Source organism: Schistocerca cancellata, chromosome 4 (genome assembly GCF_023864275.1).
Source record: "Schistocerca cancellata isolate TAMUIC-IGC-003103 chromosome 4, iqSchCanc2.1, whole genome shotgun sequence".
NCBI classification, from domain to species: Eukaryota; Metazoa; Arthropoda; class Insecta; order Orthoptera; family Acrididae; genus Schistocerca; species Schistocerca cancellata.
This window is the reverse complement of record NC_064629.1, coordinates 721,507,857-721,522,903: the sequence shown is the minus strand read 5'-3', so window position 1 is coordinate 721,522,903 and position 15,047 is coordinate 721,507,857. Positions and strand designations below refer to the sequence as shown.

General features: G+C 38.1%; 1 protein-coding gene across 3 annotated transcripts in view; it reads left to right on the top strand.

Annotated features, from left to right (window-relative positions):
* The window catches only part of LOC126183764 (laminin subunit beta-1), a 344,910-nt gene that overhangs the window by 239,427 nt on the left and 90,436 nt on the right, over positions 1–15,047 (top strand). For all 3 annotated transcript variants that reach the window (XM_049925993.1, XM_049925992.1, XM_049925991.1), the window contains 3 exons: positions 2,372–2,560; positions 4,712–4,891; positions 12,152–12,368. In XM_049925993.1, coding sequence (XP_049781950.1) covers positions 2,372–2,560; positions 4,712–4,891; positions 12,152–12,368 — 586 coding nt within the window. The remainder of the gene's footprint in view (positions 1–2,371; positions 2,561–4,711; positions 4,892–12,151; positions 12,369–15,047) is intronic.

Sequence of the window (15,047 nt, the reverse complement as noted above, 5' to 3'; positions counted from 1 at the left end):
GGCTGGTCCCACAGATAAGGCAGATCTGGAGGTGGAGCTTACCCTGGATGGTGCAAACTGAGCTGTTTATGGTGCCGCTGAAGGATGCCTTGAGGTGTGGCAACCAGGACTAGCTGGCGGTATTGCTAGGTGTTGATGGAGCCATTTATCCAACCAGGTGCATGTCCCAAAACTATCAGTGAAAGACATATTGGTGAGAGCAAATCAAAAAGGGTGAATAGACAATGACCTGGTGGTTGACTGGGTGACATGTTTGGCGACCTCACCCTGGTGCATTACTGAATTTATGTAACATTGGTCCTGGGTGGCTTCCACGGACATAAAATTGAGGAAGTGCAACACAAGTTACAAAAAGTGAGAACTGACTTGTTCCTTGACCTAAGAGGCCTAACATCTGTCCTGTAACCAATAGATATGTATATAAATTGGCATTTCATACCTGCACATAAACAGTTATATATGCAGCGGATGGCTGATGAAAACTACAAGTTCATACTGCGTGGAAAAATCAAGTGGCCAGATTTTTGAGTGAATGAAATCTGCATGGGACTCCATTCCACAACCACTGGTGGAAGAACCCTTCAAAAAATGTCGTAGCACAAATTCACTGGATGGAACTGAGGATGGAGCTTTCTGGGAAGATGGTTTTGACAACAGTAATTCTTCCACTAGCGATGACAATAAAGATGACAGTGATGAATAGAATCATTATGTTAGAATATTTTTTGTAAATAAAACACAAATTAAATATAATATTGCTTTTTCTTCCTCTCTTAAAATTAGGGTGTGCAGATTATTCGATGGCATGGATTATTCACATGCATATGGTAGTCCTCCATCTGCATTTTAATCATTCGCACAAAATGTTTTAGCATCATCATAAAAGAGGGTGAAACGGGGGTGTAGTAATATACTGGATTCCATTCTCAGTGCAAAACTGTTGAAATCCAGTGGCAGCAAACTGTGGTTCATTATCAGTGAAGAGAGTTTGTAAAGCTCCTTCAGTATACAAAACAGTGGCCAGAGCTTTAGCGGTATTCTCCTTCATGGTCTGTTGCTTTTTGATGATGTATGGGAACTGTGAATATGCTTCTATTAAAATCAACCACACGGTCCCATGGATTGGACATACCCAAAGTCCACATGCTGCTGATCCTGGTGCTGAGATGTAAGTGAGTGGAAGCTCAGTTATTTTGCTTCAGTATATGAGCATTAGCATTCTGACAGAATTAAGTCAGGTACCATAGAATTGACTAACAGTAAAAAACATAAGAATGAGAGAGATAGAAATTAAAAGACTGAAAAAAGGTATACGAATGCAAGTAGAAGAGGTACTAAGCAACAAGACAACTACGTAGCTTTCTCTTACATTGTGAGGAGCCACCAGTGTGTCACAGGTGTGGAACTCAGCTGTCAGTACAATGTGTTTTAATTGAGTGTGTTATATATGATGACCTGGGGTAGAGGAACTGCCCTCTATTTTAATTGATAATGAGGCAAGTGTGGTTCATGTTTTAAGGTTTTGTGTGCTGTTAGAATATTCTAGTGTGTCACACAGCGAGTTGGCCACACATTATTTTTAATTAGTCACCTAGACACAGTAATCTGTTTTCCTTCTTAACTGTGACTATACTGGTATTTTATCCTTGATTTGATATAGTTATTTTGATGTGTCTTATCTGAATTTTATGGTTAGTCTTTTATGACTCTTACTATGTCGGTGTTCTACTTGTGTGTTGAGCCAACCTGGTTCTAAAATTTATTGTTATTTTTTATTATATTTTCACCATCTTCATCTCTACTTACAATTTGTTCTGCATTTACATCTGTATTCTGCAATCCACTGTCAAGTATGTATTGATAGGTTCATAGTGTATTATAGTCACACCCTCCCCTCCCCAATACTTTTCCTTTTCCATTCCATTGATGGAGGTATGCAGGAAGAACAATCATTAAAACCCCATTTGTTTAAGCTGATATTTTTCTAATTTTACCCTCATGGTCAATATTTTGATGTGTGACAGAAGTAATATTTTTCTGGGGTCATATTGGAATGTAGGTTGCCAGACTCTTGAGAGTAAGGCACCTATAATTCACATTTTTAAGTGGCAATATCAGCAATATTTTTTTTAACTGTAACCATTACTTGCACTGAACATTCTCCATATACAAAAGAGTCTTTTTTCTACATAGTTAAATATGTGTACAAACAAAAGTCCCACATGACCAAAGAATCATTGATACTTTGTTGAAAGCATTTTTGAGACTTTGGTTTACCTTTCATACCCCAGTATTAATGATTTTCTCTGTCTATTTTATCATAGCTATGCATGTGTAAATGGGAATAAATAAATTAAAAAAAATGTTTCAGGGTGCAATTGCAACAATCACGCTACCAGTTGTCATTTCGATGCAGCTGTGTATGACATATCAGGCAGAGTGAGTGGTGGTGTATGTGACAACTGTCAACACAACACTCAGGGAAGAAATTGTGAACAATGTAGAGACTTCTACTACCATGATCCAGAACGTGACATTACAGATCCTGAGGCATGTCAGCGTAAGTTACTCTAAATCTTCTAGACATTAAGTTTTGTTAATCAGCTTCTGTACAAAATATCTGTTACTAGCTCATAGACTAGACTCTTTGTAAACTGGCCCTTAGTTGTCTGGCCTCTAAGTAATCCGGCACCCATCCAAAAACACGTGCACAATGATTTATCATGTGCAACAATGCTTATTTAAACAATGCTTTATATACTGTATTTGAAATTGTAGCTTTCTTTACAATTCGGAATCATGTCTTCTAAAAGGAAACACGTTATGCTAGACCTCAATCAGAAACTCAAAATTTTAGATAATTTAAATCAAGGTTCTTCGCAGAAAGCCATTGCTGCTGAGTTCGATGTTGGATGAGCAACTATTTCTGACATCAAAAAGATAGAAGATGTTATTCGACAGTACTCAACACAAATGGATTGTGTGTTGGGAAAATGGAAGGTTATGCGAAAGAGTGAGAATGAAGAACTGGACAAAGCTGTTTATAGATGGTTCATACAACACAGTAAAGGAATACCAGTCAGTGGCCCAATTATAAAGGAAAAAGTAGCTGTATTTAACAAACAACTGAGCGGTAGTAGCTTGTTTGCAGTGAGCGAAGGTTGGGTATGAAACTGGAAAAAACGACATCGCATTCCGCTGCTGACAGTAACCGGGGAGAGTTGCTCAGCTAACGATAAGGATGCTAATGAGTTTGTAAGCAAGATATGGAAGATAATAGAGGAAGAAGATTTAACTACTGATGCCTTGTATGATGCTGATGAAACAGGACTCTTTTATAAGATGCTTCCTTCAAAAACATTAGCTGCCAAATACAAGAAGGAAGCTTGTGGTTACAAGCAACAGAAACAGTGCATAACATTAATAGTGTGTTGTAATGCAAATGGGAGTCATAAACTACTGCTTATGGTGATTGGGGGACATCCCAACATCCATGTTGTTTTCAACACACTGACACCAGTGCAGTATTGAGCTCAGAAGAAAGTGTGGATGGACAGGCAGATATTCTCTTGGTGGTTCCACGAAACGTTTGTACCAGCAGTGAGAAAAGAGCTAAAGAAGAAAAAGCTGCCACTGAAAGCTATCTTTATAATTGATAATGTTCCCAGTCATCCTTCAGATGTTTCTCTAAAGTCCGATGGTATACATGTACAAGCACTCTTTCTCCCACCCTATGTGACAGCCCTAATTCAGCCTATGGACCAGGGTATTTTGGAATCAATTAAACATCATTATCAACATTCACTTCTCATGTCCTTGCTGAATGAAAAAGAAAACAACTCTATCGAGACTATGCTGAAAGCGTGGAAAGCAATTAACATATGTGATGTTGTTTTCCAAGCAGCTGAAGCATGGCATAAAGTAGAGAGTGCTACCGTAATGAAGATCTGGAGAAAATTGTGGGCACCCATTGATGCCAAGTTGGATCCAGTAGTATTTGACAGCGATGAGCCAGTCAATTCGGAATTATGAATTACTTTGTACACTGACATGTTCCGCAACCTTCCATGAGGAGAAGAAATTAATGATGAAGATGTTACTAAGTGGCTGAATTAGGAAACTGTGATAAGGGCCAAACTTTAGCAGATGAAGAAATAATCAAAAGCGTACAAGAAAGTAATGACACAGGAGGAGAGAGCATGAAGATTTCTCATACTGCTGGTGTTGAAGCTGCCGAGGTCTTCCTGGAGCAGATTATGCAACAACCAGATACATGCAGTACCGATGTAATGCTTGTAAAGCGGTTGGTGATAAAGCATGCCACCATCGCGTATCATCATTGTGACAGTTAAAAATTAGGGACATGTTTAATAGTGAGTGATACGACTGTATAATTATGTACAGTATACACTCAAGCACTAAGTTTTCTTTGAAAATTAATGTATGTTTGGATTTAATAAAGTACATCCTCTATGTTTTAAAATTGTAACCTACGGTTTAATAAAGTACAGTGCGCTATATCCCCTATGTTTTCAAAATAAATAAACAACAAAATAAATGAATAAAATAAATTTCAGGCACTCAATAATCCAGCACTTCCACTAATCCGACACCCATATGTGCCAGGAATGGCCGGATTAGTGAGAGTCTAGTGTATTTCACTCTTTCCACAATTTTCATACTATTAATAATTTGAATTCCTTTTTTCTAGCATGTGACTGTGACCCTAGTGGCTCACTGGATGAAGGAATCTGTGATTCTCGAACAGACATAGCCAATGGTTTAGAATCAGGAAGATGCCACTGTAAAGCTAATGTTGATGGGAGACGTTGTGACCGATGTAAAAATGGATATTGGAATTTTGATGAAGAAAATCCTGATGGCTGTCAGCGTGAGTACTAGTCTAGTCGTAGTGACTTTTTTTTAAAGTACTTGTAACACAGTTTGATGTGCGATCTGGGGGGAGAGAAGGTAGGTGGGACTTATTGTATCATAAAACTTTGTCGCAACTCTCCTGTACATAACATTGTGTTGCTCAAGAGTATAACAAATACTGTTAAAAAAAGAAATATCTGCTCACCTGAATGAATTTTCAGAGTACTATGTGTGGGAGGAGAGGATGTAAGAGGAGAGTAGGCTGCTTTACAATTTCCTAGCAGGTTATAGTGTATGTCAGATCATGGTTTAAACCTGGACCTTTACCTTTTGCAGGCAATGCTGTCTCAGCTGAGTTATCTGGACAAGCTTTATTATGTAACTGAAAGCAGACTGAAATTTTAGATTGGGTGTTGAGAAATGCTGAAATTACTCAATTGGAAGAATGTTACCCTCAAATGGGAAAGTTTGGGTAGGGGTTGTAGTCCAGTTCACAGTTTTAATTTGTTAGGCAATTAGATAATTAATACAGGGTGTATACGACCTGGCACAATTGGGAGTTCCGGGAAAAACCCGGGAATTTTTTCATCTGGGAGAAAACCGGGAAAAACCCGGGAATTGTTTGGAATTCCGGGAATTTTTCATTGTTTTGGTTTTCAGTTAAATTTTTGTGATTTTTTACTGGTAAGGATATTACTGTATCCTGCTACTGCAGAATAATACTGCAGGAACAAAACATGAACCAGAGAAAAAAATAACGAAAATAAAACTTTTGTTGCAAAGGAAATGCACTGTATACAACAACAAAACACAGTGCTCATACAAGCGTCGGCCAAAAGCACAGTGTGTCGAAGGCTTAGGAAGACTATGCAATGCTTCATAACAACAAATTGCCTCCGATGAGCATGACGTGACAACTGTTTAAATTAGAGTCGTTTGAGCAGTTGCGAGCAGGCTCTTGCGCATGCGCAGTTTAGTCGCGTATGCGTAGTACCTTCTCCCGCTTGTGGTTACCGAAGTATGGCTGGGCCCCACTACCTAATATTGCCCCGGTTCGGGAATATAGTAAATCTGGGGCTGATGCACAGAGCAGTCAGAGTTGTGGTGGGGAGGTGGGTCATCTCCACGTGACCCATATTTACGTTCAGTGATTTTGTTGTTTTGTCTTCATTTATTGCTCTCACGTTAAATGATGATGAAACGGATTTTTGTTGTCGGGAGCTATCAAATGAATTAAAATACGTTCGCTTAGTAACGGAAGGCAAAAATATATTATTACTATCAGACTTTATTTCCACTTTTCTGACAGTCAAGCATTAATCGCCTTGCAGAACAATGAAGTTATTTTTGTCGGTTTGCTAAAGAGATTTGACTTTTATTAATCTTTTCTGCTGAGGCAGTCAATTTATTTGAAACGAAGAGTTTAATATCACACTCTTGGCTGGTTTCAACTGTTCGCTGCATTTCAAGTGCATGTATGGCATTATACCATAATAAAGAACCAAACACAAGATAATACAGCACTGCTACTCCAAGAAAATTTACATCCGAATATGGACATACAAATGTGCACTTTAAGCCGAATTATGCATTTTAGTGTGGTTCAAGAAATTCTGATCCTCTTGAAGTATCCTCTGATGTCTTGTTTCTTTTATGACATAATATAAGATCTTTTAATGTTTTACATGTACGAACATATGGGCTTCCTACGTCATCGTAGCTGCGCAAGTGTGGTTACACCTGTTATCAGGCGCTCACTTGCAACTGCTGAAACGAACGTATTTCTAACAGGTCGCGGGAAAATATTGCAAATGGTGGTTTGAAAAGAATTACATTCAAAGCAAATTTCCTTTTGCAAAAGATGAACTGTGTGCGGGAATGTACGATGAATTTCTTAAATCACAAACCGTTTGACTCTCATTTACAAATCAACTCTTTGAAGACAACCATTTTGAACAATTTTGGCCCAGATCAGACATTTACATCATTATTAAAAATTTTACTGGCACATTTGTGTGATGTATCTTAATTTAAACCATGAACTTTTCTTATTTGTGTGTTCACGCTACTTAAGAGTGATCTTGCTATTGGCTTACTACATCACGTGTCCTATGCTGTCATCACCGGATGAGATCAAGTGACATGAACTATGACTGGCTTACAAAAGCACATCGCAATCTCGATTTCAGTGCTTCGGAAAGTGACATGCGGTGTTTGGTGGAAATCCAATTTTTACCTTCGTAATACGAAAATAATACCCCCTCCTGGGAGTTTTGTTTTCTGAAGTACCGGGATATTCTACGTTGGTATATAAAACAATAAACATTCAAATGATTGATGAGTTTTACAGTGCCGAGGAAGAGTATACTGTCACTTAACACGGAAAAAGTGTATTTTCACCCGGGAGAACGTGTATTTTTTACCGGGAAATCTGGGAAAAATCCGGGAATTCTATGTCCATGTATACACCCTGTAATATTTTTGCATTATGAATTCACTCATTGTTCTGAATATTTATATGTTTCTTTCTTAATTCTGAAAAAGCTTCACTGATGCTGTGAAGCTATCTGTTCTTCATGAAAGCCTTACATTTTTATTGCTATTTTATTTATTTCTTTATTTTATCCATCTATATTTAATTCTTTCTATTTTTCTCCTCTCTGAACACCACCTCAAAGATGCTCAAGATATAGTCAGAAGTTTAATTTTTCTGTGTCATTTCCCAGGTTTGAAAACTGCTCATTTAACAAGTGGTTTACCAAGCTATCAAATACAATGCACACATGGTTAATACCAAAACATATGTTGTTGTATGTGAGTAGCAGTCCATAGTTGGAAGGCATTTTTAGACCTCTTCCAGCTAGGAGTATTTAACTATAACAAGAAAACGTGTGTCACAGTGTGTAATTTCAAGTTTTATCGCCAAGAAGCAGAGATATTCTACATACACTTCACTTAATAGGAGCTTATTTGTGATATATCAATGTGCAAAAGGTAGTCAGTAGTACTCCTGTATTGAAAGTGTGTGCATCAATAGTCAAAGCTGCAAGAAATCATCGATCAGTGTTGTACAAACAAATTTTGCATCAAACTGAACAAATATGCTATGGATACTTTCTATATGGTTGGGTTATCAGGACAAAGCCATTTCCTGACTGAGTGTCATAAAATAAATTCAAAGATGGCCAGGAACACCACACACAATGCATAACAACATCAGCCCACATTAATGAAAATGTGTCCAAAGTGTGAGAATATTTGAGCTATGATCACAATTTAAGTGATCATTTGATGGTGCAGGAACTAAATTTATTGATATCCACAGTGCATTTGACTGTGACCTGTGATTTGTAAATGTGAAGATGTCTGTGAAGCTGATATCAAAATTTTTATCAAATGAGAAGTAGGAACATTGTGTTACAATTTGTCATGAATTGTTGCAACATTTGGAGACAATTCAAATCTTTTGGACAGAGTTATAACTGGTGCCAAAATTATTATTTTTTTGTACAATCTGGAAACCAAACATTAAAGGGCTGAGTACACAAACATTTATTTTCAAGGAAAATAAGTCTTTTTTGGCAAATCAAGTGTGAAATTAATGCTCATTGTTGTATTTGGTGGAAAGGGCATGGACAAAGAATGAATAACAATTTTATGTGGATATATTAAGACATTTGTAAATTAGAATGTACCACATCCAAAGGAGATTTACAATGATTGGGAACTTTTTTGTGACAATGCACACTTTCACACATTGCTAATTGTGAGAAAAGTATTGGTCAAATAAAATTTGACAGTGCTGACATAGGCACCCTGTAGTCTCGATCAGACTTCTCTTGGGTTTTATTTGTTGGGTCAGGTCAAAAATAACTTGAAAAGATGTTGTTTAAAGATGATGAGGAAGCTCTAGAAGCTTTGATTAGGGTGCTTGTACAGCCTTGCTATTACAAACTTGCAAGAGGCATATGCAGATTAGAAAAGGCATGGGTAGAAGTGTATTGATGCCAGAAATGCAAGGGAATGTGGAAAAAAGAATATACCCAATTTTAAGAATATTAACTGCTGTAAATGTATCTCCATTGATTTTTTTATGGCTTCATTCGTGATATTTACTGGAAAAACTTATAATGCACACTCAGGCTTCTTTTGACAGTGAAAACGGAACTGTGCTTGAAAAGTTGGAACAAGATCCCTGTTTCATTCTCCAGATATCATCAAATTTGTACAGAATTTTGGTTTGTAAGGAGAAAGAGCACAGGTAAATGATGATTGAAAAGCAAATATTATTCTAGATAAGTTGCAGCCAGCATATGAATAGGGACTAAAGATTGACTAAAGTTCAATTCAAGGAATCATAGGAGTGGTAACGACAGATTCTTATGCAGGGTATTGGATGGTGGGGGGTTTCATTGCTACACACTGTTTCGAATCAGTTGACCAAGTCTTTGCAGAACCATCAATTGCTGCCAGTAAGTTTCATAGTAGCTCACACTCCCCTACAGAGTGAAAATCTCATTCTGGAAACATCCCCCAGGCTGTGGCTAAGCCATGTCTGCGCAATATCCTTTCTTTCAGGAGTGCTAGTTCTGCATGGTTCGCAGGAGAGCTTCTGTAAAGTTTGGAAGGTAGGAGACAAGGTACTGGCAGAAGTAAAGCTGTGAGGATGGGGCGTGAGTCGTGCTTGGGTAGCTCAGTTGGTAGAGCACTTGCCCGCGAAAGGCAAAGGTCCCAAGTTCGAGTCTCGGTCCGGCACACAGTTTTAATCTGCCAATAAGTTCCATAAATTGCTGTTTTACACATTTGGGGATTTCTCTGTTTCTTCCTCTTTGTCCCGAAAACATTTTCCTTTTAGTTTGTCCCATGTGGCCAGACCTGGTGAGTAGGGAGCACGCAAAATCACTGTCATTTTTTTTTTGGTCAAAAACTTCCTGACACTCAACTTTACATGACTGGGTCCATTGTTTTGCTGGACCAACAAATCTTTGAGTACCATAATTTAGAGAACAGATTCATCTTGGACTATTCTCTTCATACTGAAAAAAACAAGCAAACATTCTTTTATGTAGTCCTTGGCTGTTTAGTTCGAATAGAAACTTTATTGTCACATAACAAATGGTTCAAATGGCTCTGAGCACTATGGGACTTAACATCTGAGGTCATCAGTCCCCTAGAACTTAGAACTACTTAAACCTAACTAACCTAAGGACATCACACACATCCATACCCGAGGCAGGATTCGAACCTGCGACTGTAGCAGTCGCGCGGTTTCGGACTGAAGTGCCTAGAACCGCTCAGCCACCGCTGCCGGTTCACATAACCTGTCATATACAATCAGATGATTGAGACATAGGTGACTCATCAGTTTAAAGCTACTTTCTAATTGTAAGTATACAGAATAATTTACTTAAAGTACTTTTTTAGCTTGACAGAATAAATTGTAACATCAGGCACAGTTATTTGGGACAGTCAGTCATAAATTCTTCTACACTGTAACAATATTTACTTGCTAGGTATTTTTTTAAATGATGTCCAAATTCTTCTGGTTCATAATTTTTAAATTTTTTGTAGACTTTATTTCCCAGCCTCATGCCCATATAGTAAGGTGTATTCTCCAGCAGTTTTAGCCTATTAGTTGGTAACTTATACTGAATTTGTTTCTTGTTTCATAATCATGCTTAAGCAGGTTATTCTCAAAAAGTTGTGGATTTTGTTTAGAAAACTTAATTGTCTCATAGATATAGGGGCCAGGAACAGTCATAAGGTCAAGGGCCTTGAACAGAGGTCTGCACGATTGTCTTTTTTCTGCACCTGCCATGGCTCTAATGATTTTTTTCTGTAGCCTAAAGACTCTGTGTATCTTTGGTTCTAGTGGCTGTTTGGCTGTCTTTGGTTCTAGTGATGAGGCAGTCTCCCAGTGGACTGATTATTCCTTGGTTTCAGGCACATACCCACAATCTCATCATCTGTTATGATTTTTGACAAAAATTAGATGTTAGCATTTTGTCTTGTCATGTTCACCACCAAAAAATTGCCAGACACATGAAACAGGGCTGGCCGCTGTGGCCGAGTGGTTCTAGGTGCTTCAGCCCGGAACCACGCTGTTGCTACAGTCGCAGGTTCGAATCCTGCCTCGGGCATGGACATGTGTGATGTCCTTAGGTTAGTTAGGTTTAAGTAGTTCTAAGTCTAGAGGACTGATGACCTCAGATGTTAAGTCCCATAGTGCTTAGAGCCATTTGAACCATTTGAAACAGGGTTTTTCTAAACAAGAACTTTGACGTAAGTTTTGCTGCTACACATGTGATGGTTGGTCATCTGATTCAGAATAATGTGTAGTAAAGACACCTAGCAAGGGAGCCAATCACTATCACTTCTCAAGCTACAGCAGAAAGCTTCTAGTTCATTTTGGGTCACACCTTATATCTCCTGTAACAGGTGTTTCTGGTGTCTGATATTTACCATCCATAGATTATAAGAGGCAAAATAACATAGAAAGAAGAATTTACTGATTTTGGGGAAGTTCAGGTTTGTTGCCAAAGCATATGATAATGTCTCATCACATTTTCTGGAATTGTCAACTTCATGACAAATTTTCCATTACTTTGAGATGGACAAATTATTGGAACAAATTCTGCAGGAAAAAGTGTAAATAAGACTAAAGTAAATGCTAATATCGAAAGTTATTTATAACAGAATCTGTAATTGCATTGACAATTATCTCATTGTTTGGAGTAAGGCATATGGCTTCTGAGTCAGTAGTTCTTGTAGTAAAGGAAATAAATTCCCAGATACATGTGTCATTTTGTATGTTACTTCACTGTCAATCTAATGCAAACTAGTCCCCAGAGCCTAAAGTGGACCTGTGCATCTCACAATGTACAGAGTAGCAAAAAACTTTCTTTTTAATATTGCATTGAGTGAAATAAGACTTTTACTTCTAATTTCAAATTTACAAGTCTTTTGGATTGTAGAGAGACTGATGATAACATTGTATTTGTTGTTGTATAGAAAAAGAGTTCTTACTCTTTGTCAGCATGTGGAAGAAGCTGGAAAATTGAAAAAAAAGAAAAAAAGAAAAAGAAGGAGAAAAAAGTGAACAAACCATCTGGTATATTTAGTTTTACTATGACTGGACATTATTTTGCCATATTTTGCCTTTGTATATTTAATTCTACTGCAGTAGTTTCTATCATCCTCAAGTGCAACATAACCATTTTTCATTTCAATATTTACCATTTTTCTGAGTTCAAATCACTTATCTTATGGTTTGCAGCATGTACCTGCAATACTCAAGGAACTGTTGATAATCAGGGCTGCAATGTTCTTACTGGAGAATGTACCTGCAAACGATATGTGACTGGACGTGATTGTAACCAATGTCTGCTCAATTACTGGGGCCTCTCTGATGATCGTGATGGGTGTAAACCTTGTGATTGTGACCCTGGTGGATCATATGATAACAACTGTGATGTCATCACTGGCCAGTGCAGGTAACCAAAGCTTGCAGTTATAACAGTATCTCAACATGATTTATGTTTTGGTCAGGCTAATGCTCTTAATTCTGTGAGATGCTATTATTTCATCCGAGTGCAGCATAAAATCATGGTCTAATGTTAGTACTGGTTTGTAAATGTTTGTCTCCTCAGTATTTACATTATTTACTGAGCAGTCTGAGAGTGGTTTTTAGATGGTTTTCTGTGTTTGTCTGGTTGAGTTTTTTGAGAGTTCTCTATCTTAGAAACACAAAAACATACAGTTAAATACAGAAATCACAGAACAAAATTTTTGTAATTTGATAGAAAGATAGCACCCATGACTTCATCCCATTAAGCTGCCCTCACACAAGATGTGAGTGCATATGTGGGCATGGTTTCCAATGTGATAATGATAATGATTAATGAAAACAACCTTACCTGTATTTTTACACATTTATTGTGTTACAACTGGGTTAATTTCTTTGAACATTCTGAGACTGCTGAGAGATGAAAGAAACAAAACCACTCATAACACAATAAATGCATGAAAACAGAGCCTAGGTGGTTTTTGTTAATCATTAACATTATTGGTAGCTGTGGGCTCAACATGATTAAGATTGTTTCCACTGCAATTGGTGAGCACTCAGCAGTATGATCTGAAAGTTAAGTGCTTTCCAGCAGCAGTTGTTGACTTAATTTGGCACACCAACCACTCAGAATTTACAGTGAAATTTTCACTCTGCAGTGGAGTGTGCGCTGAAATGAAATTCCCTGGCAGGTTAAAACTGTGTGCCAGACTGAGACACGGACTTGGGACCTTTGTCTTTCATGGGCAAGCATTCTACCAACTGAACTACCCAAGCACAGCTCATGATCCATCCTCACACCTTTACCTCTGCCAGTACCTAGTTTCCTACCTTCCAAACTTCACAGAAGCTCTCCTGCAAATCTTGCAGTACTGGCACTCCTGAAAGAAAGGATATTGCAGAAACATGACTTAGCCACAGCCTGGGGGATGTTTCCAGAAAAAAATTTTCACTCTACACTGGAGTGCACACTGACATGAAACTTCCTGGGAGATTAAAACTGTGTGCCGGACTGAGACCCAAACTCAGGACCTATGCCTTTCACGGGCAAGTGCTTTACTGACTGAGTGACCCAAGCACGACTCACAACCTGTCCTCACAGCTTTACTTCTGCCAGTACCTCATCTCCAACATTCCAAACTTCACAGATCTCTCCTGCAAAACTTGCAGAACTAACACTCGTGGAAGTTTTAGTCTACCAGGAAGTTTCATATCAGCATACACTCCACTGCAGTGTGAAAATTTCATTCTGGAAACATCCCTCAGGCTGTGGCTAAGCCATGTCTCTGCAATATCCTTTCTTCCAGGAGTGCTGGTTCTGAAAGTTCCGCAGGAGAGCATCTGTGAAGTTTGGAAGGTAGAAGACGGGGTACTGGTGGAAGAAAAACTGAGAGGATGGGTTGTGAGTCATGCCCGGGTAGCTCAGTCGGTAGAGCATTTGTCCATGAAAGGCAAAGGTCCCGAGTTAGAGACTTGGTACAGCACACAGTTTTAATCTGCCAGGAAGTTTCACACAGATGTTGCTTCCTGAAATTCACATGTGTGAAGTTGCTGTGTTAACTTCATTAGAAATTCTCTAAGATGGACAGAAAAAAAATCTCGCTAACATAGTAGAGCTGTCATTGGATTCAAAGGGACTTAACATGTTGACAAGAGAGCTTTAAAAATATTCAGTTTTCTCTTAGACAAAATCATTATAACAGGTCAAGGAAACAGCTTTTTACATTTTTAAGGACGTAAATTTTATGTCCAATGAGGAACTGAATTTTAAATGCAGTGTGCTACTAAATATGATATTTGTGTACACAGAATAAATATCATCAAATCTTGTATTCTAGTTGTTTGCCTCAATGCCTTAAGAGTTATTCTCAAACAATAAAGGTCTGTAGAGGTTTATGTTTCCACCTGTACCGTTGCATTCAGAGATGTGGTAACACTTGTAACCGCCAACATATTGTTTCACAACATTTGATTGTAACAAATTGTGCTGAAAATGACATATATTGGATGGATCTTTTATGTGCTAGTGCCTTGAAGTGGCATATTTTCATAGGACGAAAGTTATACTATATATACCAAATACAGTGTTTGAGCTTTAGAAAGTTGTACTCCAATATGACATCTACTTGGTTCAGTTTGTAATAATGACAGTGTATTACATCACATTGGTTCCCAACTCAGTTTGTTATGTTTTTGTGTTCTGATTTGAAACATGAAGTTCCACATTAAGATGCTACAAGTCTTGTTCATCTCCATGTCCATGATTATTTTCATATCCCATTCTAGATCAGCTTCATGGTAACTTATGTTTGTAGTGACAGGGAGGGCATCTGGCCATAGAATTATAGAAAAAGAAGAAACCCAAATTGAGACTGGGCTGTTGCTCAACATTAGAACATTCCTGACGTGGATTGGGGTGGGGGGGGGGGGGTGGGGGGGGAGACAATGAAGAAATGGAACGAAATGAATGCTTCCATTAACTGTTATTCTTATGGGAAACACTGTAGTCAATGAGTCAGGAGTCATGGGGAGCGGTGCACTGAACATTTTGCACTATTTGTTGTTTAGCCAACTAATATGAAAATACAGCACTAATTTATAGTGTGCA